This window comes from Felis catus, chromosome B3, assembly GCF_018350175.1.
Source record: "Felis catus isolate Fca126 chromosome B3, F.catus_Fca126_mat1.0, whole genome shotgun sequence".
NCBI classification, from domain to species: domain Eukaryota; kingdom Metazoa; phylum Chordata; class Mammalia; order Carnivora; family Felidae; genus Felis; species Felis catus.
In genome coordinates this window covers 101,668,127-101,694,510 of record NC_058373.1, presented here as the reverse complement: position 1 = coordinate 101,694,510, position 26,384 = coordinate 101,668,127, and the positions used below count along the sequence as shown (strand labels likewise).

The following is a 26,384-nucleotide window of genomic DNA, read 5'->3' as shown; positions in this document are numbered from 1 at the left end:
TAATTTTCTTATCTTTTTTATTATTCATCTCTTTATATTTTTTGTTCTTATTCTGGGAGATTTACCTCAACTTTCTCTTCCACCCCACCTGTTGGTTTAAATTTTTCAGTTATATGTTTAAAAGCTATACAAATTTTATTAGTAAGATCTAACAGTTAAGCAAGGAAAACAAAACTTCTTCAGAGTCCTTAAAATATTTTATAAACACTTTATATTTCAACAAAGGTCTTTTATCTTGGAATAGGCAGCTAACAGCATTACTACAGTTAAATATTTTATAAACACATGTGAAAAAAATACTGCAGTTGATCTTTGAATAACACGAGTTTAAACTGTATGGGTCCATTTATATGTGGGGTTTTTTTTATACAGTACAGTATTACAAATGTATTTTCTCTTATGATTTTCCAATATTTTCTTTTCTCTTGTTTACTTTATTGTAAGAATACAGTGTATAATACATATACAATATGTGTTAATCAACTGTTGGTGTTATTGGTAAGGTGTCTCGTCAACAGTAGGCTATCAGTAGTTAAGTTTTTGGGGACTCAAAAGTTATTCATGTATTTTCAACTATGCGGTAGGTCAGTGTCCCTAACTTCCGTGTTTTTCAAGGGTCAAATCATCAGACTGTACACCTTAATCTTACATGTTATATGTCAATAATATCTCAATAAAACTAGAAAAAAACATTTTAATATATGTTAGTTTCCTTTCAATCCATTCCTATGTATAGGAGATAATTGTATATGGTATTATCCAATTTTTGTAAATAATATATATATTCTTCATTTAAAAAACTATTAATAAATGTAGTTAGTTTCATAATATTTTTTTGAGTGCATAATCATAGTGTACTCAACAGTTCTCTTGTTAGATATTTTGGATGTTTCCAAAATTACTGCTAAAGATATTTTTGTTCAAAAGAATTTTTCCATGCTTTGGATTATTTTTGAGGGTTATTTTTTTAAAGTTTTTTTTTTTTTTAAGTTTATTTATTTATTTCGAGAGAGAGAGTGCCCATGTGTAAGCGGGGGCATACGGAGAGGGAGAAAGAGAATCCCAAGCTAACAGCACAGAGCCCAACATGGGACTATATACCATGAACCATGAGATCACGACCTGAGCTGAAATCAAGAGCTGGATGCTTAACCAACTGAGCCATCCAACGCCCCATAGCTCACTGTTTTTTGGTTTAAAAACTACACCCATGGCCAAAGATTTGACAACCTTATGTGTTTTCTTACCATTTTATGGTTAGCCATGAATTGACCTAATTATATGATATAAAAAAGAATTTAAATTATTAAACATACCTCAACAAAGCTTAACACATCTAAAAATATTTTTTCCTGATAATTTGGGATGCTTCCTTTAGAAAGTGTTCAATCCTTGGGGCACCTGGGTGGCTCAGTCAATTAAGCATCTGACTTTGGCTCAGGTCATGATCTCACGGTTTGTGATTTCAGGCCCCGAGTCGAGCTCTCTGCTGACAGCTCAGAACCTGGAGCCTGCTTCGAATTCTGTGTCTCCCTCTCTTCTCTGCCCCTTCCCTGCACATTCTCTCTGTCTCTCTCTGTCTCTCTCTCTCTCTCAAAAATAAATAAACATTAAAGAAAGTGTTCAGTTCTTACATGGAGTTTGGTCTTTTTCTGGAGCAATTATTCTAATGTACTGATAATGTTTGATGATTTTTGTATCTCAATCATACTTAATTACTGCAGGTTTATAAGATGTTATATATATATATATTTATTTATTTATTTGTGTGTGTATATATGTATATATATATATATATATATATATATATATATATATACATATACACCTTTCTTTGTTTTCAAATATTTATTTGGTATTTTCATGTATTCTTTAAGTAACCTTTAAAATAATTTAGTTCCAAATCTCCTTGGGATGTTGATTACAATCGTGGTAATATAAATTAATTTGGGAAAAAAATGACATCTTTTAAAACTTCAGTTAAGGAAAATCTTTTAGCTATGTCTTTTATATTTCTCAGTGAGGTGGTATAGTCTTTCTCATATTGGTAGCACACATTCCTTGTTGAAATTTCCGGGTATTCAGTTTAATCCATCTCTGGTCGTGAGATTAATTGTGAGGTTACTCATGGTAGTGAAGAGCTTGACCTAGGGATGGCTGTACAACTGAGCTTGACTGAAATTGGAATATGGCCTGGGGAAATGGAAGCACCTAGCTTCAGCTACACAGACCAAGTTTTCTGGTTTTCACTTCAAATGCAGAAGTTTGTTGATCTTCTGCCATTAGGGTAATAAAGTACCTCCCTTTCTAGTCCCATTGGTCCTGCGGTTGAACCACCTGGCCATTGACTCTGCTAATCTCTTCTCCATTTCACAGCTTTGGCTTGCTCAAAACCAATCTGAATTTCCTATACCCATGGCCCATGTTTGCCCCTTCCTGCCTCATAGCCACTCTCACATTACAAATTCAGATTAAGTTCCCTTTACAACCCATTAGGCCTGGGGGTGGTAGTGGCTCCTGGCCACCAAGCCCCAGTGTCCTGCCCCTTCCCTCATTAGTTTCCTTCAGCCCTGCCCACACTAGTCCAAACAGCCCAGGACATTGTAGGGAGGGCAGGGCTGGCATGTGCCTCAGGCTTCCGAAGGTGAGACTCCGTGTAATGTTGGAGGTCATAAGTGGAACTTCATTACTGTTCTACTAGCCTGCAACCTTCTGTGAGAAACAGAATGGAGCTACTCCAATAGAACTGGCGGGAAATAGGTTTTTTAAAAATTATGATATTTTGGGGTGCTTGGGTGGCTCAGTCGGTTAAGCAACCGGCTTCAGCTCAGGTCATGATCTCACTACTCGTGAGTTTGAGCCTGGCATTGGGTTCTGTGTTGACAGCTCAGAGCCTGGAGCCTGCTTCATATTGTTTCCCTCTCTCTCTCTGCCTCTCTGCCTCTTGTGCTTTCTCTCTCTCTCTCTCTCTCTTTCTCAGATATGAATAAAACATTAAAAAATTAAAAAATTTGAACTTTTGGGGCCCCTGGGTGGTTCAGTCAGTTGAGTGTCAGACTTCAGCTCAGGTCATGATTTCACAGTTTGTGAGTTTGAGCCCCACATCAGATCCTCTTTCCTTTTCTCTCTTTGCCCCTCCCCCACTTGCTGTCTCAAAAATAAACATTAAAATAATTATGAACTTTTTACTTAAAAAAATTATAAAATGCAAAAATGCATAAAGATTTTTAAAGTGTACAATTAAAAGATTAACCGTGAAAGAGTATAAAATTCAAAGATTAACAAATGAAAAAAACATACCCCGGCACTCATTATCTGGCTCAGTTACCACATGTAGAAGAAGCCTTTGGGACTGGCGCTCAGTGCTAGCTGAATAGCACCTCCAGGCACCAAGGTTTACTATGTCATATCTGCAAAGGGTGGCTCCCCCCCCACCATGTTTTCCAAGCCAGTGGCATTCCTAGACTCCCAGCGTCAGGTTCTGTGATGTTTCACGACGAATGAGGTTGGCCTAGGAGGTAGTATCGGTAACAGTAGAAACAAGTACCAACCAAGCAGTGAACATTTGGACTGTTGACTATTATAGAGTTTGAATACTTTCCCCATTCTTGTTTAGGAAAAGAAGCAGTGCCTGTGGGAGGGAGAGGTTACTTTACTTCTGCTTAGACATGGTTTTGGTCTACTCATAACTTGTGTTATTTATGGTTTTGCCTTACTTTGAGATCCCACGTACTCCTGGGTTCTGTTTACTGCTTTCCCTTTAGTGGGAAAGTGGCCTTGCCCTCTGTGGCTGAGTGTCACGTTTAAACTCCCAGCAAGACAAAGAATCTGTATGGTCTGCTTGGGGATATCGTCCTGGTGAGACACAGCATTGCCCAGGAGGCTGCCTCCTCAGTACCTAGCTCCTCTACTTCACGGTCCATTCTTAGAATAAACTTCCATAAACCCATGCAACTTGAGCGAGCACGACTCTGTTCCTTGTAACTCCAGTGAGCCTGAATAACTCACAGATCAAATTGGCAGAATCTCCAATAAGGGGGAGGATGAAGTACAGAGGACGTTCAGATTATAGTCTCAGGTAATCAAACATGCAAAGCTATCATAGAGAATGTAAGGCACCCCCTGGTGCTCAAAAGGTGGCTTAATAATTTCTTGAAATAATTGTTGGTGTTTTTCTTTTGTATTCCCTTTTTTCCCCACACTGTGAAGGTGGCTAGGCCTTTTAGGCTTCCTTGCTTGAGGATTTTTGCAGGCAGGACAGAAAGAAGAAATCATTTGAAGTCAACAGTTCTCCTTGCCTTTTGTGAAAATTCTAACTGCATTGAGGAGACTCAGCTGGGTGTCCCAGAGGGGTAGGGTGATGAATGAAGGCTTGTGGGGTCTGGGAGGAAATGAAGAGATAGTGGTTAGACTCCTAAATTGGAAAGGGATCAGAGGTCCATGGGTCTTGCAGGCAATGGACCCCTGTGCCCTGCTCTGTGGGCTCTGGGGAGGTGGTGACATAGTAAAGAGGGTGATCCTAGGGTGCCTGGAGGGACCAGAGTTTCCAACCTTGACAACCCTTCTTCTTCTCCTTCCCTTCCTCCTCTTCCTCCTCCTCCTCCTCCTCCTCCTTCTCCTCCTCCTTCCCTTTCCCCTTTCCCTTCCTCTTCTTCATCTTCTTCTTTGTCTTCTTCTTCGTCTTCTTCATCTTCTTCTTCTTCTTCATTTCAGAGAGTGGGGCAGAGGGAGAGGGAGAGAGAATCCCAAGCAGGCTCCACGCTCAGCACGGAGCCTGACATGGGGCTCTATCCCACGACTTTGGGATCATGACCTGAGCGGAAATCAAGAGTCAGATTCTAAAAGGAAGGGGAAATGGAGTCAGAGTAAAATGATTTAAAAACAATAAAGAACAACAACAACGACAAAAGAACATGGTACCCTCTCTATGACCCAGAAACTTCACTCTTAAATAATTACCTAAAAGAAATGAAAATATATATTCACAAAAAAAGACTTGCATAAGGATATATATATGGCAGATTTATCCATAATAGCCCCAGACTGGAAATAACCCAGACATCCATCAATAGGAGAATGGGAAACAGATTATGATGCATTCATGTGATGGAATATTACAGAGCAATAAAAAGGAATGAACTAATACAACAACAACAGCAACAACATGGATGAATCTCTGAGACATGCTGAAAAAATCCAGACATAAGAATACATACTGTATAACTCCAATGATCCCATGGAAAAGATAAATCTACTCTGTAATGACAGCTGGTTTGGTGATGGCCTTGGGCTGGGGGCTGGAAAGGGGTACAGTGGATTTTTTGGGGGGGGGGTGCTGTAAATGTTGAACATACTGATTATAGGTGGTTATCTGAGTATATCATTTTGTCTAAGTTCATTGTGCACTTAAAATGGGTACATTTTATTTTTTGTAAATCATACTTTAATAAAGTTTTAAAAAATGAATGAGTTACTAATGCATGCAGCAATGTGGAAGAATCTCAAAGAGAAAAGCCCCAAAACATTATCCTGAGCCAAAAAAAGCAGACACAAAGAATGCATAGGATTCCATTTAATAAAATTCAAGAACAGATAAAACGAATCTATGGTACTGGAAAGCAGAACAGTGTTGCCTGGCGGCAGGTCATGAGGGAATTATGTGGGGTGGTGGCAAGGTTCTGTATCTTGTTTGGGGGTGGTTATTACATGGATGTATGCATGTATTGAAAGTCCTTATACACCTAAAATCTTTGTTTTTCACCATCTTTAGATTGTACCTTTGTGTGATTTTTGTGGAAAAAAAAAGACACATAAGAAAAGAACAATAACAATAAAGAACATACTTTGCACACATGAAATTGCTGAGTGAGTCATTTCTGTACACTGATTTTTCTCATAATGGTTGTGTAACAGAGCAAAGGGTAAGGTGGATGACAGAGCCACCTGATACTGAGAAGCCACATCCTGCTGGAGCCCATGCTCTCTATTTGCACACAGCTGCAACTCAGTTTTAGAAATGTGTATAATGAACAGAAAATAACACCAAGAGTTATCAGCTCTGCTCCATATGGAGGGCAACTGGGAGTCAGACATCACTCTGGAGGGACAGGAGCTGTCTTTCCCCAAAACCTTGGACTGGGGAGGGCTCCTCCTCTGAGCACATGGCATGGAGGCTATGAGCCCCTGACAAACCCTGAGCTCTGCCATCAGCAAAGAAGTGAACATGGCTTTTGAGCACCAATACTGTCTGCTACACCTCCCATTCTTCCCAGCACCATAGCTATTCTTTCCAAGTTCCATGTCGATGTCCAGATCCACGTGCTATCCACAGCCACCAGGTTGAATTGCTTTTCCTTCAAGTATGCAAACCTCTTCTGACAGATTGGGAACTGCTGGCCTATGATTTTCTGTGCTCAGGATCCTTTCCTCGTTAATCAAGTCAAGGACCCAGGTCCTCCCAAAGCATCATGGGTACCATGTGATAAATGTAACTAGGATGATATGTTCACCTGTTATTCCACATGCATGGGAGAGCTCACGTTGGTTGAGTGCAAATTCACGATAGTCCAGGAACTTTCCCTTTTATGAAACCACCATGTCTTTAAGTATCCTACTTACTGCTCCCCAGAGAGGGGGTGTGTGGTTTATGAGCCTCCTTGTCCCGAGAAAGAGGACCGTCTCCCTGGCATGGGCTGGATGGGGTGCTGAGCAGAGTGGCAAACGTTACTACCATTTGGATGATGGATGGTATGAATATGACTTGCTGCCACTTGGCAGTTTTCAACAGACATCAGTGAAGAAAGCTGAGCTCAGGGTCTGAGGTGCTCCCCAGAGAATGGTAAGGCTGAGCCTCTTCCTGTGAATGCTTGCGGATATCTTGAGCTCACATTCTCCTAACTGCTCAGCACCTCCCCTTCCTCCTTCCCACTACCGGCTTTCTTTAGTCTAGGTGGCTAGAAAGTTCTTTCAGGTGTGTATCTGAACTGTTTTGGTCCCATTCTTAGACTACATGCTTTGTATTTCTGGGTTTTGTTTTCTAGTTCTCTGGTGGCTGACCTGTGCTTAGCTGTTTGGGTTGGGGACATGGGCAGTGGGAGTGGGAGTAAACTGATGGAAAGCCAAGTTGAACAAAGGAAGTTTGAGTGGGAGAAAGGGGGGTGCAGGAGAGAGGTGGGGGCACATAAGATTGATATTTCTTTTCAGTAGCATCCAGCTCCATCCACGTATACAAGTAGACACAGGAACTTAATTCAGTGTGTACTGCAATATTACTCCCTTGAGGTAAAAGGGTTAATGCAGCTTCCAAAGAATACTGAGAATTGATTGAATGAGGATGGTATAGATTACTCACTGCCTGTAATGGTTTTCCAAAACGTCAAGTAAACCCATTATTTTCCTCACCAACTGCCTTGTCTATGGTTGGTTGATATAATTAGCTCTTTGCCCTCATTAAAATGGATGCATTCTCTAACTGATTACAGCTGTGTAATAATATCTAAAGCATTGCTAACGGAACTTTCTGCAGTGATGGAAATATTCCATATCTACATTGTCCAGTACAGTAGCCAACAACCACATGAGGCTATTGAGCACTTGAAAATGGCTAATATAGCTGATGAACTGAATTTTAGTTTATTTAATTTTATCCAATTTAAATTTAAATAGCCACACACGACTAAATGGCTCCTGTACTAGACAATGCAGGTCTACAGTTGACCTGTGTGCTCTGGTAAAATGTGAAAGGGCTTCATACTCCCCCAGCTCCTGAGCAAATTGGTATGACATAGAATGGGTGCTCAATAAACTTTCATTGAAATAGCCAAAATGCTACCCTTGGATGAAGTGGAGGGATTTGGGGTTTCCGTAACAGCAGTTATAGGGGTAGGGGCAGACAAGATTTCTCTTGCCAATTCTCTCCACCTCCTCAGGTGAAATGTGGGACGCCCCTTCTAGAACCAGGGATGGGTTCTTGGAGAGCAGTTCCATTTTGTGTAGTAAGGTGCTAGACATAGTTACCAGGCAAGGGAAAGATACATTTCAAGTGAAACTGGAGAATAACTTGTTGCCGAAAGGTAGGAGGACTTGGAGGTGTATTGTGATGAAACATCACTTCCCAAAGTGTAGATGGGATTCATTTATGCAAACCAGGTTGGATCTCATGGTCTGGCTTCAATAATTCCCCGAAAACTTTTCCTTGACACCAGGAAACTGCATCTGCCTCTCATTAGATTGTGAATTCTCTTGGACGAATATTGCCCAGTGCTTATTTTTTTGCTAAGTTTCTGTGGCTTGTAGTACTGAACATCTTTACTGGGGCCTTCCTTTCCCTCACCACTGCTTCCAGTCAATCAAGTCCTGCTGAGCTTATCTCTCCATACAATCGAATCTGTTCTTTCCTTTCTCTCGCCCCCTTCCCTGCTTTAGTCAATGCCTTGTAGCTTCTTCCTGGACCTTTGCTGTCTCACACTCCTCCAATCAGGATCATGGTACATAGTTGGGCAGTTTGTATACCACAAAATCTGCTTGCATTCCTGTGCCCTAGGGTGGACCTTGTGATTTGCACAAAGGTGCCACATAATCTTGGTGGTATAGACCTGCACTAAAACAGTAGCTGCTAGCTACATGTGGCTATTTACATTTTAATTAATTAAAATAAGTAAAATTTAAAGTTTAATCCCATAATCATACTGGCACATTGCAAATGCCTAATAGCCACATGGGGCCAGTGGCTACTGTGTCAAACAGCACAGAAAAAGAACATTTCCACTGTTGCAGTAAGTTTTGTTGGACAGCACTGGATAACTCTGCTTCTAAACCAGTCTATACAATTTGCTAGTGTGAATGATCTTTAATGCTAATCTAAATATGTCCTTCTCTTGCTTAAAAGCCTTGGATGATTTCCACTTCAATCAGCACCGATCAGGTAGCAGGGTGGTGAATCAATTTTGTGGGTCACAACCAGCGTAAGAACAAAACCAAGCTTATAAGGAAGTCCTTTTATGATCTGAACCCTCCCGGACCCCCTTTCTAAGTTTCTAACACTGTTTTGTGCTAGGTTCGACTAATTTAAGAACTGCTGGTGGTTTCACCTAAGACACTGAGCTTTCTTCTTTCTTTCATCTCTGTACCTTTGCTCATGCTCAATCCTCTTTTTGGAGTACTGGTCTATCTTCTCTTTGCCTGGGCAACTTCTACTCATCACATAAGCCTCAGCTTAAGAAACAGCTACTCCAGGAATCCTGCCCTAAACGCTGCAGAGCGGGATGGATGCCCTTCTCTGACCTTTCATCACAAGCGCAGACTTCCCTTAACAGGGTCATAAATACTGTAATGATTTAAGTGTTCCTTTCCGGCACTATACTAAGTTCTTTCGGTGCAAGTATGTTTCCCCCCTTTGCATCTCAAAGGGGAAACACAGTGCCTGGAACATAGTAGACACTCATTCAATGAGTATTTGTTCAAAGAATAAACGAGGGAAAAAAAGGAAAACAATCAGTTGCGCGGACAATGTAAGTGCGTCGTAGACCTCGGCCATCAGAGGGCGCCAGCGCACCTCGGCTGGTGCGCAGGCGCGCAGGGAGGGCGGGCACGGCGGCAGCGGCAGAGGCGGTGGCGGCGGCGGTCGTGGCTGCGGCCGGGGGAAGTGAATGGTTTTACCCAGAGGGCCCTGCGCCGCCTTTCTCCGCTGGCACCGGCGCCGCTCCCTGCTCCTTCTTCCCGGCCATGGCGTTCACGTTCGCGGCCTTCTGCTACATGCTGGCGCTGCTGCTCACCGCCGCGCTTATCTTCTTCGCCATCTGGCACGTGAGTAGCGGGGTCCGGGGGAAGGAGGGCGAAGAGGCGGCGCAGCTTCTTCACGCCCGGGGTCGGCGGCTGTCCGGGCGGCGACGGCCCCCGTTGGTCCGTCCGCACGCCAGGGGCTGGGGCCAAGGCGGGGCAGGCGGCGCGGCCAGGGCTCCGTGCGCCCCTTGTCTGCAGGCCGGGGGCTGCAGGTCCGGGAGGAGCCGAGGCGTGCGGTGGACCCGTGGATGCACCCGCTGTGTCCCCGAACAGGCCGCGCGCGCGCAGCTACTCCTCCCTGGATGGGTGGGGCGGCCGTGGTCCCGCCGGGCCCTGCGGGACAGCGCTTCGCTGGCGCGGACTCTCCGCGGGCCCGGGGCTCCGCGTCTCCGCATCCCGGGGAGATGTGAAGGGCGCACGGAGGCATGCTGCGTGCTTAGCGAGAATGAAGTTTGCCAAATTACTATTATTTAGTCACATTGTCTTTCTTTTCGGGTTTCCGCAGGAGTGTGGCCCAAATGAGATAGTATACTTTAGATGAATTTCCATTGCTGGTTTCAGCACTTGTTGGGTACTTTTCGAGTAGAATGATTTTCTTTTTTTTCAGATTCTGTTTCCTTGTGAACTTTGATGCAGATTGGATTGATTACTTTGTTGACTGCATCTCCGAACTTTTCCCCTAAATCATACTTTGACCGCCAGAGTTTCTCAAGAGACAGCCTTCTTTTCAGGGTAGCTGGATTTAGTAGAGCTAGTTTTAATTTGATTTTGAAAATGCTCAGAAATCTTAAATTTTCCTAGGGCATTTTTTTTTTTTTCTTTTTACTCACATCATGCCGCAGGATTGAAGCACATCTTTACTGGTTCCTGTAAGGAACAAGGAAGTTTCCCCTGACAGTTCTACAACAGATTTCGAAGGATTCTTGTTTCTCTAGCACAAAATGAGAAGCAGCCTTCTGGAAATCAGCATTCATTAAAACATTTATCTTATATTTGCTTCTGCCCTCATATCCTTTTAGTACCTTTTAGGATATTAGTTTTCATTTGAATGATTGGACACGTTCAGTCCCATGTAAATTTTAAGTCCTGTGTCATCAGCCCTATAACAAGGATTTCTTATGGAACATAGACGGGCAGCGTGATTTAAATAGCAGTGTCTTGTAAAAAAAAAATCTCAAAAGTAGAATGATATCACAAATTACTCTCTTTTGCTGAAGAGTGTGATTGTTTATAATTATTTTTTTATTAAAAAAATTTTAATGTTTGTTTATTTTAGAGAGAGAGAGCAAGCAAACAGGACAGGGGCAGAGAGAGAGGGAGACACAGAATCCGAAGCAGGCTCCAGGCCCTGGGCTGTCAGCACAGAGCCTGATGTGGGGCTCAAACTCACCAACCTCAAGATCATGTCCTGAGCCGAACTGACTGAGCCACTCAGGAGCCCCTGTTAATAATTATTTTAGAACCCAACTGCTTGTATAGTGGGGAATACTTACTTAGGTAGGCTGTTAAGTAATTCCTCCCTCAAAATGCTTGTGGGTAGGAACCAATAAATTAAGAGCGTTTTAGTCTCTTTGATGGAAGAACAATAAATAAAGATAATTTCAGATGCAAACTAGCTCCACTTTAGTAAGCCTTTGGTGGACGTGAAATGTGTGATTCCCTTCCGTTTGTATATGTAAATTTAAGTCACTTCCTGCTTGATGGATGGTAAGGATTCTGAGAAGAGAACTGTGGATGGCCACGTTTACATTTTGAACAGGTTGTGTTTAGCTTAAGGAATACCTGAACTGAATTTTTAAAAAAATGGGTAATTTAGTTTCAGCTTTGAAGTGAATATATGTCCGGGTGAACTAGGTAATTTTAAGTCCTGTTACAGAATTAAAAAAAAATTTTAAGACTTCATTGGTACTCCGCAGGGTACAGAGAGCCTTATCCTTAAGGATTTCTTAGTTCAGAGTATTCTACATCCTTTGGGAACAAATTGAAAATTCCAAAATATATAGTTTAAATTTTTCTGTTAACTACATAAGGTTAACTACATAACCTTCAGTTTATCTTCTTAGGTAGTTTTAAGTATCAGAAGACTCATTTGGAAATTTCAGTTAGAAATTCAAAGAATCCTGTTTACATTAACTGTTGTATGGAGGTTATTTTTTTTTTTTAATTTTTTTTTTTCAACGTTTATTTATTTTTGGGACAGAGAGAGACAGAGCATGAACGGGGGAGGGGCAGAGACAGAGGGAGACACAGAATCGGAAACAGGCTCCAGGCTCCGAGCCTTCAGCCCAGAGCCTGACGCGGGGCTCGAACTCCCGGACTGCGAGATCGTGACCTGGCTGAAGTCGGACGCTTAACCGACTGCGCCACCCAGGCGCCCCAATGGAGGTTATTTTTTGAGTTGATGGTTACATCTCTTTATTTGGTCCTAATTCACGTGATTGATGCTCTGTAGGGAGTAGAGTTGGGAGCATAGATTTGTTTGAACAAAAATCATTCCAAAGACAGGCATCAAATTTGAAGGTATCCTGAATTGCATAGTTTGGTATCTTTAGGAATATATCTGTTTTGTTTTTGCACTTGGGGGGAAATTTTGTGAACGTCTTTGTCCAGGCACACAGTAACAAAAGATATGAAAACCACTAGGTTAAGAATCTTTTCAGGGGCGCCTGGGTGGCTTGGTCGGTTAAGCGTCCGACTTTGGCTCAGGTCATGATCTCACGGTCCGTGAGTTCGAGCCCCGCGTCGGACTCTGTGCTGACAGCTCAGAGCCTGGAGCCTGTTTCAGATTCTGTGTCTCCCTCCCTCTGACCCTCCCCCGTTCATGCTCTGTCTCTCTGTGTTTCAAAAATAAATAAACGTTAAAAAAAAAAATTAAAAAAAAAAAAAGAATCTTTTCAGAAGAGTTTTGAAAACTCCAGCTTGTAGCACTCATTGCAGTAACGTACTCGTTAAAAGATCCCTTGAACTCACCTGAACAAAATGTCCAAAGGAGTTAGTTTTAAAACGTAAGTTTTATACTCTCCTGTTAAATTGGATCTTTGTTATAGGCAAGTAATTTTATTTGCAATGACAGTCCTTATCTTGATCTTTATTATTAAGATGCACTGGGGATGTATCACAACAAATGTCAGGTATTTGACTAATATCCATAAGTAATCAGAAATTAGTATCTTCTAATTGTACATTTATATTTTTAGCATTTATATGTGGTAGGGTTTATTAGCAAAGGCAAATGCCTTTTGGTGAGTTCTGTATTTTTTTAAGCTAGGGCTCTCCACCCCTTCCCCCCCCCCCCCCCCCCCCCCCCCCCCCGCCTTTCATTCAATAAATATTGACTGAACACTTAAGTATGTGCTAGGACCAGGGACATAGCGGTGAATACAGCAAAAAAATTTTGCTGTCATGGAGTTTACATTTTAATTATTTTTCTTCTATTCGTATTTTACTTATAATTTTTTATTTGATCAGGTTGTTGAGTTTTGTAAAATTTTAGAACATTTAAAAAAAAGATCTTTTGGGGTGCCTGGGTGGCGCAGTCGGTTAAGCGTCCGACTTCAGCTCAGGTCACGATCTTACAGTCTGTGAGTTCGAGCCCCGCGTCAGGCTCTGTGCTGACAGCTCAGAGCCTGGAGCCTGCTTCGGATTCTGTGTCTCCCTCTCTCTCTGCCCCTTCCCCACTCATGCTCTGTCTCTCTCTGTCTCAAAAATAAATAAAAACATTAAAAAAAAAATAAAAAAAAATAAAAAAAGATCTTTTTATGAAGTGAAGAACTTTAACAGGGAAATAAACTAGCATAGTGAAAGCTAGAAATACAGAACTCCATTGATCACTGGTAATACTGAGTTAACACTGTCTCACATACGAGGATACTATTCCTAACCTACCAGAGGAAGGGCACCAAAGGAAAGGTTCTCTGTTCCCTAGATGACCAGTGACAGCAGCTAAAGCAGCTCCCCCATAAACTTGGTGCTTTTGGCTTCTTATTTTGAGTGGTATGTTGCCCTTATTGATTTTACAGTACATTTTGATTTTGAAGTTATGTGTTAAGTGACCCTAAATGTTATAGCCACATTTCTCCAGATGTAGACAGAAACATTCTTGCCATATATTTTATAAGTGGATGAGATCTTTCTCCCCTATTGCATTTATACTTGTTTGGCTCATCACACCATGAGAAGCTGGTCTTACCTGGGTTACCCTTCAGTTTTTAGTTTGGTGACCCTAATGAAACCACCTGCAAGTGGTAGGAATATGCATATGACACAGAAGGAGGTCAAACTGATCACTTTTATCGTGGCCTTGAACAGGGCTGCTTTTGCTTATATGATGCCTTTAGGTACAATAGAACAAAGAAGTTCTGCTCCCGGTTGGGGCAGAATAATGAGAAGAATCCTCCCTCCTGATTGGACACAGGCTCTCAGTGCAGAGCCTGGTGTAGAGCCCATGACCACAGGAGCACGGGCTGGCTTTGAGCTTCCACCTGGCCCTGGCCTTTTGTCTTGTAGAAATTGCACGACAGTATGTGGCGATTCTGGCCACAAAGTTTGAAAATCATTTGGTGTTCCTCTCTATTCTGAGGCTCTTTCTTGTATTTCCAAATTGAAGTAGGACTTTGAAATGTGAGCACAAATGGGGGAATGGACTGAAGCATGTGAGCCCATCTCTGGTGTCCCACTGAATTCTGTGACCAGAGCAGGGCATGCACAAATGATGGAAAATACTTCACCCTGAGAGGCACACAGACCTGTACATAAATACTTCAGTGTGAGAAATGCCATATTGGTGGCATTATAAAGTCCTGTGCTATGTGGATATTAGAGTGGCATGCAGTTATTTTGGCCCAAGGGAGTCAGGGTAACCTACAGAGAGGAGCCAACATAGGAAGAGGGTTTTTATAATGAAGAGTTCTGGTAAATAGTTGTGGGTGAGGGAAAAAATAATCTCAAGAAGAAAGAATAAGTTGAACAGAGGCACTGAAAAATTGAAAATTGAAGATATTTATTATAGTAGTATAAGATCATTTAAATGATACTAATATAAACATGTTTTCAGTTCTTTAAATCTGATTCTGGTTATTAGCACATAGTGAATTTACTGTAAATTGGTACATGTGGTATACCCTACTTTTGCTTTTGTTTTATTAACTGAATTTAATTATCATTTGATGATGGGGCAGGTTTGTTGCTGTATTGTAATAAAGTGAGAGGTCCTAACTATTTTAATTTTATTTTAGATTATAGCATTTGATGAACTGAAGACTGATTACAAGAATCCCATAGACCAGTGTAATACCCTGAATCCTGTAAGTTATAATAAAGGATTTTTCTGTAGATTTTTAACCTGTTTTTGCTTTTAACTTGATATAATTTAAAAATGGCCAATATTCTCAGTAGCATGATATAGTTGTACTTTTTTTGAGTAGGCAGAATTTACAAAAATATTCTCTTTCCTGCTTGACTATTCTATTATTAATCTGCTGGTGATCTTGTCAGCTGTCATACTAACATTCTTCCAATCTGCTTTTTACATTGTCGGCCAAAGACAGTTGAAAAGGTCAAAAAGATTAAAAGAGTCAAAATTGCATTAAAGGTGTGTACTGCTTTTTAGTTTAATGTTTTAATGCTACATTCATTTCATGGGGAGGGTTAGGGCATTTGTATCTGTAAAGTGTTCTGTTCGGTGTGCTCATTTATATGCCTGTTGAGGTTTATGATTTCATGAAGTTTCTTACTTTATGCAAATGTTTGCTTGCTGGCCCAGCCAAGTAGGGAAAGCTGTTAAATGCTTATGCATTTCTGAAATGTTATAGCCATAGGCACTTCTATATTACATTATTTGGTTCAGTGTTTGAAAGTTGGTTAACATACAATGACTTTAATAGATGGTAAGGTTATTCTTATGTTGTGACTTACTGTGAGGTAGCCCGGAAGTGGAGTCTTCAGGAGCATGTCTACTTTTTTTTTTTCTTTTTTTTTTTTTTTTTTTTTGGTTATGTCTATTCTGGAATTAATTTTTCACTCCTTTTAGGTGGATAGCTCTGTCCTTAGGCTCTGGACTCATGCTGCCAGAATTTTATGGATAATAATTTATGTACAAATGTCTACATAGTTATTTCTGGTATATATCCACTCTCAATTTCTAAAACAGCCTTGTCTTACACTAAGTTCTGAGCTCTGATGGATTTAGTTATAATGCGGATCGGCTCCATTGTGCTTAGGGGTTTTTATACATATTTTTTGACTTCATTTAGTTTATTCATTTAGGAAGATTTTACCTTTAGCCTGTAGGTTTGATTTTGCCTAACTGGTCAGAAACTGAAAGGTTATTTGAAAGCAGTGGGTACGTCTTCAAGAATACAATAATACAATAATTCATCTTTAAAAGTTAATGAAGATGAAAACTTGTGTAGACTTGAGTTGTATAAAACTGTAAGGCACTAGCATGCTAGAAGGATTTTTTGGGGGAAAGATCTATAAAGTTAGTTTGCTACTTTATCATTGTTTCCTAGATAAATATGAGTGATGGAATAGATTTCTAGCTTGTCTTTAAAGAACTGCTACAGTAAGACTATGTAGGGACAATTAACAGTGTTAACTTACTGGCTCTTTCTCTGCTGTTATGAAACAAAAGAGAAGATGAGTCTGCTTTCTCATTGGAAAGTAACAATGTTCACTGTAAAATATCTTAACCCACTGTTGAAACTAATTGTTACCAAGAAATTAAGAAACCAAAATTTGTTTATTAATGACAGTTTATTAATAATATTCTATCTTCTTTGGCTTCTCATTACTTCAAATAACCAAAAAATGATGAGGATGAGAATAGCTGAAATCAGATGAGGGCTTTCCTGGGCACCAGGCCCTGTGCTAAGCATCTCTACTTGGGATTTTTCTTTCAGTGCTTGTGACAGTCCTAAAGGGTAGGTGTATTGTTATTCTCATGAATAGGAGGATAGGCTGAGGCTTAGCCAGGTTGAAGCACTTTACTAACAAGATCAAACAGCTAAGGTAGAACCAGAATTTGAACCCAGACCTCCACATTTTTAAGTTCAAGCTTCGGTGTTTCCCTAATTTATTGTAAATTTAAGAGGGACTAATTTCATTTTTACATAGAACGTGTGATTTCTGACTCTTCTTCATGGAAGGAAATTCTCACCTTAAAAAGATAACTTGCTTGGGACACCCCGATGCGGCATAGATTGGGAGTTTTTATACCAGCACAAGTTGCATTCTGGATAGGGTGCCGATAATTGGCTTGCTAGCAGTGCATCTGACAGTTTTCCCTATTTAAAGTTTGTTTTGACAATTCTGCCAAAGTATGGGGGAAGACAAATATTCTATGTTAAAATGTGAACCTTAACTAGAGAATGTTACGATTTGCATGTTAAATATTATCATTTCAGCCATATTTGTGTGAGGAATTTTTTTCTGGATACTAGTTTTTGTGTAAACATTGGTTCCTAAATGGAATAATTTTTGTGCCACTTACCGGGAAATTTCACCATTAAAGAATGATTGGAGTGGGCTGGTTTTTGTAAGAGATGTATAATAAAAGTGTCTGGATTTTTTTGAGATGAAGGGAGTAGGGCATTGTTTCATATTAGAACTGGAAGAGTTGCAGATTATCTTTATTATCCCTCTTACTAAAGTATATTGTTAAGAGCAGTAGAGATCATGCTTTCTAAATCATTTTCTCCCCATATCTCAGTTTGGAATTGTAGGATGAAAATTTGGATGATTTGTATTGTTACCTATCACTTGGCTTTAAAGAGCTGAAGTACTTATTGTAAGGAAAAGAAAAATCCTGTAATTTACACGAGTATTATAAACAGCTCTAGTGGAACTCCTAATATAGTGTATCTTTTTCTTGGTCTGTCCTGGTTGTAGTCTTTGTGTTTCAAAGATTTCCTGTGGATCTTTTCTTGTTTTCTTGCAGATGTTTAATTTTGATCTTAATTAAATGGTGGCTTAATGGTTCGTGTTATTTACAAGTTTGTATACATACACAGAGTTTATTATATTAAGTTTGTAGAAAATATCTGGTTAGTGGTATAGATTAGTTGGTTTTACTGAGATTTCATTTAAAATATTCATTAAAAAACTTTGCTTTACAGCTTTGAAATGAAGAAAGTGATTTGGGAGTAGTAGAAAGCAGGCTTGAATATGTAGTACAATTGCATTTGTTTCTACAGCGATGGTTTCCTTTCAGTAAAGATCTGCTGATGTTGAGGATTCATATAATTTTACCTTGATACGATGTGAACATCTGAGAAACTGGCTTTGCATTTGTGACTCATAGGAAGTCCTTGGCCGAAACTTGAAATGAAATGTTTGGGACTTTAAATAAGAGTCATTAGGCTGAAATCTTTAGGATGAGAAAGGCAATTAAAACTAAAGCATGAATTCTTGGTTATTTTATAAAAAGTATTTCTCTTCAATTAATTTTTCTTTACAATCAAACAAATTATTTTGTTTTTGAGTTCTGAGCTTCTACTGGTCTGCTGTGCCTGTAGTAGTTCATTGGAAAGCAGGCTTAAAAGAAACGGGAAGGCCATGTAAAATCAGAGCTCAGGAACTAGGGAAATTTCCAATTTTATGGTTCAGAACTCTGTCTTTTCCCTCCTACATTGCAGAATGCACATTGTTTGCATCTGTGTATATTAGTGTTCTTCCCCCTATGACTGTGCTGAGATTATTGGCTTTTTGGCTTTCCGTTGAAAAATGACTTTTGTGGTAATGTGGTGTGGTTTGCTAAATATTGTATATGTAGCATTCCTGGTTTCTGTTAAAAGCTTTAAAACATTAGTGTGTAAAATAATCTAAAGGGAACTTTTGTTTTTGTGGATTTTTTTTTTTTTGTATCATGTTGCATGCGATCAGATACCTCATTTTTATATTTTTATTATTGTTGAATGGTGGGAAGTATTCCAAGTGATTAGCAAATAACTGAATAGTCTGGGTGGTAACTTTGTATAATTTAACCTGTTACTGTAAGCATTTGAATTTTAAGTTCTATTTATTTTCTTAGCGCGAGCTATATCATCTGGTCAGTTTGCTTCTAATTCTGCTTTTGGTAAAAATTTAAATATGGAAACAACACTCAGCATCTTTCATCCCTGATTCTAAGAAAACAGTGATTTTGCATTATGGGAACTTGGTTGCCACCTGCTTTCCAAAAGCATTTGACTTAATGCCAAGGCATTTTGATAACTGCCTTGTATTTTTCTTCCAGCTCGTACTTCCAGAGTACCTCATCCATGCTTTCTTCTGTGTCATGTTTCTTTGTGCAGCAGAATGGCTTACGCTGGGTCTCAATATGCCCCTCTTGGCATACCATATTTGGAGGTAATATAGATATATTTCTAATACTTTTCCTAATTATATTTTACTTATACTATGGTTATCTTACATGCTAGTCACCTAAATGAAAACTGAAAATTAGTTGGCATTTATTTTAAGTTTATTTCGGATAGAGAAAGAGACAGAGTGTGAGTGGGGGAGGGGTAGAGAGAGAAGTAGGCTCCAGGCTCTGAGCTGTCAGCATAGAGCCCAACGTGGGGCTCTACCTCACTGACTGCGAGATCATGACCTGAACTGAAGTCAGGTGCTCAACTGACTGAGCCACCCAGGCGCCCCAGTTGGCATTTATTTTAAAAATCAAGTAGATGAACAAATATCTGTTTAAATACCTTTTATGGCACTTACTTTGTTAATCTTTAGAAGTGTTTTTCAAAAAGTGAGGTTTAATTTGGATACAGTTATGTGTGCAACTCTGAAGCCCTATCCCTGTCTGTTACCCCTGCACCTCCCAAGGAGAGCAGTGATCTCTGTGAACTTGAATTAATTTTGCCCTTCTTTGAATTTCGTATAAATCAAAATGTACAGTGTGTTTAACTTCTTTCTCCATTTTTACTTTATGATTTTAAATTTGGTTGTCTATAAAATATATTCATTTTTTATAACTTTTAAGGTATGTCAAAGCTACATAATAGAGTTAGAGGTTTTTTGTTTTTTCTTTAATAGGCATGTTAAAATCTCATTGCTCTTCATTTTAGGAGATAGACTGAAAAAGTGTTTAGGAGTAAAGTGATACCACATCTGTGACTGAGTTTGAAATAGTTTTTTTTTTTGAGAAAAACATGCATATTTGGAGCTAGAACAAAAAAGAGAAGGGTGGAGCTGTGTGGTTAATGTGAATATCTTGGTGAAGTGTTCTTTTCTGTAAGTCTAAAATTACGTTAAAAGAAAAAGTTAAGAGAAAAAAAACCTTAATTTTTTATAGTTATTGTTCTTTTTCTTGTATTTATGAAAGTATAGGGCAGACCAGATGTGGCCTAAATAACTGTCCTGTTCTCATTTAGGAGCTTATTTATTTATTTATTTTAAAGTTTATTTATTTGGGGAGAGAGAGAATGTGCACATGTGCACGCACACGAGCGGTAAAGGGGCAGAGAGAGAGGGAGAGAGAGAATCCCAAGCAGGTTCCAGTGCAGAGCCCAACACAGGGCTTGATCCCATGAACCATGAGATTATTACCTCTGCCAAAATCGAGAGTCAGATACTTAATTGACTGAGCCACCCAGGCGCCCCTAGGGGCTCTTGTTTTAAAATTAAGATGATAAGAGGAAAGAACTCCACCCTGGAACTAAAAGCACTCTTCCCTGTGTGGACTGCCTCTCATTGTAACAAATGTTATTTGAGGAGAAAAACCCTCCTTCCCATCCTTTTTGGAGTGGCTAATGGACTGTGTTTATTGCAGGTATATGAGTAGGCCAGTGATGAGTGGACCAGGACTCTATGACCCTACAACCATCATGAATGCAGACATTTTAGCGTATTGTCAGAAAGAAGGCTGGTGCAAATTGGCTTTTTATCTTCTAGCATTTTTTTACTACCTATACGGGTGAGTTTAAAAAAGAAAATGAATATATGATTTCACTTTGCTGCCTAAAAAGTTTGTAGGCATTACAGTCTTAACACCTTAAAATCCACTTGAAGAATAACTCAGCATCTTGAATGGTGGTAACTGCTAATGGCACAGTGCACACCAGCAAATGCACACACATTGAATATGAATAAACTGGTACTTGTCGGGACACCCAGCTGGTGTGCGGTCAGAGTCAGAAAGTTTGGTCAGGGGTGCTGCTTCCTAAGTTTTCTGACACAGTAATCCTCATTGTCTGTGCAAAGTGATGGCATTGAGAAGATTGCAAAAAAAAAAGTGTGAGTTTGCCAAAATGTTTGTGCTTGGCTTCACCATCTCTCTTGCCATGGTGTTTTACTTTTTATCATTCTTTACAAACTGTATGCTCTGCCCTTTATTTTATGGCTTGCCTCATCTGAATGGGAACATGAAAGAAACAGGTCTTTCCTATGTGATGGTGCAGCGTTCGACTCCTCTCCCTTTATAGCCATGATGGACTGCATCATTCCTCTAGGCCAGCAGTCCTTGACCTTGGCACTGTTGACATTTTGGCCTGGATAAATCTTTGTTGTGGGGGCTGTCTGTGCATTGTGGGATGTTTAGCAACATCCCTGGCCTCTACCCAGTAGATGCCAGTAGCGCCTGCTCTTCTGCAGTCATCAAAACCAAGAATGCCTCCAGACAGTGCCAGATGCCCTCTGCGGGGCGCAGTCAGCCCTGGGTGAGCACCACCGCCCTAGGTGTACTGGAGATGGAATAAAATGGCTGCTCATTAAAATGAGGGAAGGGGCACTCTCACATGTGGGATTGTATTTCTTTAAACTGCACCAATATACTTTTCTCATCTTTTATTGATATATATTCAGCCAGAGAGAACAGTTCCAACTGATTTCCAAAATAGGAAGAAAGTTGGCCATGTAAGATGGAATTGTATTCATTAAGCTGCTTTCTTATTCCCTCTTCTTTTTGTTACTGGAGAACTTGCTGAGTATTAGATGGTAGGTTTATATTCATGTTTCTCTTTACGTTATATGTTTCCATTACGGAAAATGATGAATGAAGTGCTAGACTGAAATTCATGGAAAAGATATGTTATGCTTTTAGAGGTTATACCTGTGAAAATGAGTATCCATTAGTGCATCTACAGACGTTCATTTATGAAACAGATAGTGAATAAGTTCTAAACAGCAAAATGCCATGTGTCATTTTCATTTCCTGTTAGTTTTCATTTTTTCAGTTTCTTTAACAAATAACTGGAACAGTGCTGGCATATAGTGGTACTTGAGACATATTTGTTGAAAGAAAGAAAAGAAATGAATGATTGAATAAATGAGAAAATCAGAGATGTGCACTTGTGGGCATGTGGTGGCTCTATGTCATTTCATTTCTGCTTTTAAGTTGTTTGTCAAGTTTGCTCACCTCTTTGCTTTGTATATCCAGTTAGAGACCCATGCTTTGGAACCATGCCTTTCCCACCTTACTCTGGTAGAGTTGGTCTGAATCAAAGGGTTATTTTTTATTTTGCTCACTTGTGCCCTTTTCTTTTTTAACCCTCTTGCTGTTGCCTAGAGCCTTTCTCTGATGGGAAAGTTCCTTAAGTCACCATTCCCATCTGTAAAATGGGGATGATAATGGTACCCAACTCCTAGGACTGCGTGGAGGATTCAGCGAGGTCATGTACATAAAAGACCTAGTGGAGGGCCTGGCATGAAGTGAGCCCTTGCGAGATGCTCACTGCTATTATTAGACGACTCCAGAGCAGTGCGCTGTTTGGATGGCTTCTCTAAGCTCTGATCCCCTATTAAGCTTTCAGCTGTGCTGTTCTGTTTGCTAAAATTGGAAAGAAAATAGGAGACAACCACAGCACAAGCACTGAGCCAAGTCCTACCTTAGGCAAAAGTCCATAAATGCAAATTAAGATTGTCTCGTGAACTGGTCATTGGTCTTTTCATTTTCTGTGGTGGTGTGATATCATAAACTAGTTGGCTGTGTAAAGCAGACTCAACTTTTTGGTGCTTTTGTTTTTATTATTAGGAACGTTTGAATTAATAGGCTTTTTCTTCTTTTCAGCATGATCTATGTTTTGGTGAGCTCTTAGAACAACACACAGAAGAATTGGTCCAGTAAGTGCATGCAAAAAGCCACCAAATGAAGGGATTCTATCCAGCAAGATCCTGTTTCCAAGAGTAGCCTATGGAATCTGATCAGTTACTTTGAAAAATGACTCCTTATTTTTTAAATGTTTCCACATTTTTTGCTTGTGGAAAGACTGTTTTCATATGTTATACTTGGATAAAGAATTTAAATGGAATTACGTATAAATTAATATAAAATGATACCTCTGGTGTTGACAGGTTTGAACTTGCACTCCTTAAGGAACAGCCATAATCCCTTGAATGATTGCATTAATTATTGACTATCCTTAGTCCATTGGAAGCTTTGTTTATAGGAACTTGTAGGGCTCATTTTGGTTTATTGAAGTGCCATCTAATTATAAATTAGCTGTAGATATCAGGTGCTTCTGATGAACTGAAAATATATATCTGACTTGTGGGAAACTTCATGGGTTTCCTCATTTATCATGTATGTGATTATATATGGACACATTGACAAAATAAGAAGAGTGGGATTTTCTCCCCTTCAACTTGAATATTATCCCTGTATATTGCATGAGTGAGAGATTTCCCATTATTTCCATCAGAGTAATATACTTGCTTTAATTCTTAAGCATAAGTGAACATGATATAAAAATATATGCTGAATTACTTGTGAAGAATGCATTTAAAGCTATTTTAAATGTGTTTTAATTTGTAAGACATTACTTATTAAGAAATTGATTATTATACTTAATGTTCTAATCTGGTGGTAAAGGTATTCTTAAGAATTTGCAAGTACTTTAGATTTTCAAAACTGAATGAGAGAGAACATTGTATAACCGTCCTGCTGTTCCTTTAGTGCAATACAATAAAACTCTGAAATTAACTTATTTTCAGTGCATTGTTTTAAAGATTACAAATAGCTATTTCTTACACTTGCTTAATCCATAATAAAGACATATTACTGTCAGTTTTTAAAAAAACTAGTAGAGTATTACATTGTGTGTGTGTGCGTTTTTTTTTTTTTTTAAGTACTGTGCCCAGATCTAAAAAGAATGTTTAAATTTTTTTTTTTAACATTTATTTATTTTTTGAGACACAGAGACATAGCATGAGTTGGGGAGGGGACAGAGAGAGAGGGAGACACAGAATCTGAAGCAGGCTCCAGGCTCCGAGCTGTCAGCACAGACCCTGATGCTGGGGCTCAAACTCGAGAACCACAGAGATCGTGACCTGAGCGAAAGTTGGATGCTCAACTGACTGAGCCACCCAGGTGCCCCTAGAAAGGAGTGTTTTTAAATGGCTAAACACATTACTCTGTGTTGTCACTTGACAAGATTCATAAACATTGATGCCACAGCATCATCATTTTTTGTAACCAATTTAAAAAATTGTGGCATTTGAAGTGTTAACTTTGTTTTTCCTTTTTGAAACAGCAGGTTTTAAGGAAAAATGACTCGTTAAATTCATTTTTGCTGCTGCTTGTAAGGCAGGTAAACTATGGCATGTTTTTGTAAGAATTCTTGTGCTTTTATTTGGAATGAGGTAGTTAAGGCAATTGAAGATAGTGTAAGTGGTTCAGAAGTTTCTTTTTTTTTAAATATTTATTTTTGGGAGACAGAGAGACAGAATGTAAGCAGGGGAGGGGCAGAGAGAGAGGGAGACACAGAATCTGAAGCAGGCTCCAGGCTCCAAGCTGTCAGCACAGTGCCCGATGTGGGGCTCGAACCCACAAACTGTGAGATCATGATCTGGGCCGAAGTCGGATGCCTAATCAACTGAGCCACCCAGGCACCCCATTTTTTTTTTTCAGAAGTTTCTTAAAAGATCAAAGAAAGAAAACCAGTATCTAGAAATTCCACTTAATAATCAAGGGAGTTTATGGATGAGTTTGTGGAATTTGTACTCTAAGAGTGCCTTGAATTAGATGCTGGTTGGTTAATCCTCTGCTAGCGAAAAAATGATTCTCCACCTTTGAGAGTAGCCGTTAACATTTTGGGATTGCTTAGCAGGGTGAGTATGTGGAAGAAGAGAATGTAGAGCCAGAAGAGTGAGAACCAAACCATTTCATAACGAGACAAGCTTTAAAGACCTGTGTTTTGGGGCACCTGGGTGGCTCAGGCGGTTAAGCGTCGGACTTCGGCTCAGGTCATGATCTCATGATTCGTGGGTTCAAGCCCGGCATCAGGCTCTGTGCTGACAGCTCAGACCCTGGAGCCTGCTTCAGATTCTGTCCTCTCTCTCTCTCTCTCTCTCTCTCTCTCTCTCTCTCTCTTTCTCTCTGCCCCTCCCCTGCTTGCTCGCTTGTTCTCTCTCAAAAATAAATAAAAACATTTAAAAAAAAATTTAAAGGCCTGTGTTTTATGGTCTGAAGGACACCTCAAGGGAGGTGAACTGTTGGTCAGCTCATGCAGAAAATTATTTATTGACCTGTTGCTAGGTACTAAAGATTCATGCTCTGAATTTCAGCAGTTTCTAATCCAACTAATGATGTCAGCACCCACTCCTCATTTTTCTTTCTGGTTCACAAGTACTTTTGATCATGAGGGACCTTGTCGAGTCCAGATAGGTTTCCTGGAGCTGTTACCTTGGCATTCCTGTCAAAGTCTTTTCACAAGCCCTTGCTGTCTCCTAGCAAGTGCTACTTTCAAGTATTAAGAAACCTTTTAATCATGTTTTCCTGATTATTCTCCACAATTCTGCAAGGTTTAATTAAGGCTGCAGTTTGTGGAAGCCACCTTCTCATGCTTCAAAAATTAGATTTGTAGTCCTTAGCTGATTCCTCAAAGGTGACTTGACTGCCAGTAAGGTTTACCCTTCTCAGGGGTAGGCTGTTGGTTCCTAGGCATGGAGACTGTGCAAAGATTGAGTGCCTGGAAGCTCTCGTGATATCTACCCGTCTTTACCTTTTCCAGTGTTTTAGGAAAGTAGACTACTTATGAAGAGAAAGCAGAAACAAGATCCCTGCACAAGGCAGTCTCCTGCTGGCTCTTGTCCTTGCTCAGACTCCAGTGTGTTCCCCCCATTTTATCTGTTTCAGCAGTCCTAGCCTTCTGTTATTCCTGCAGGTCCAGCTGCGGCCTAGTTAGCCTGGCGGCGTAACCCTTCCAGCTTTTACCAAACTGCTCCCTGTGCAGTGACCGCTGTTTACTTAGGTAATTTTTTTTTGCTTTGTTACAGTTACTTTTGCTATTATGTGGTTTGATTTATCTTTAAAGGGTTTTCCACCTTACAGAAACCATTGTTGAATACCGCTATGCTGTGGTTTATACCTATACTGACAACTCTTTGTTGCTGTGGGTACTACAGATTCTCCTGAATTAAAAATGTTATGTAATAAATGTAGTCTATTTAGCAGTTATTCGTTAGAGTAATAATATTATACCATGGAGTATGTCCCTTTAGTACTAAGGAAGTATAGGTGTAGAAACTTAGTAATGACGTTTGATGATTTTCACAATTGTAACTGGCATTTCCCACTTCTTGTCCCATGGTTGAGGAGAGTTGGGTCCCAGGCTTTGGACAAATTGCTAATTTGTTTGAAGTTTGAGGGTTGTTTTTCATGGGAAGGGGAAGTGATAGGA

At 39.8% G+C, this 26,384-nt stretch overlaps 1 protein-coding gene across 1 annotated transcript; it reads left to right on the top strand.

Annotated features, from left to right (window-relative positions):
• Positions 1–9,591: 9,591 nt before the first annotated feature.
• CNIH1 (cornichon family AMPA receptor auxiliary protein 1) lies at positions 9,592–23,690 on the top strand. The gene is made up of 5 exons (XM_003987648.6): positions 9,592–9,804; positions 15,015–15,083; positions 19,013–19,125; positions 20,540–20,683; positions 22,775–23,690. The coding sequence occupies exons 1-5, from the start codon at positions 9,724–9,726 to the stop codon at positions 22,800–22,802; spliced, it is 435 nt and encodes a 144-aa protein (XP_003987697.1). The 5' UTR covers positions 9,592–9,723; the 3' UTR covers positions 22,803–23,690.
• The last annotated feature ends 2,694 nt before the right edge of the window (positions 23,691–26,384 follow it).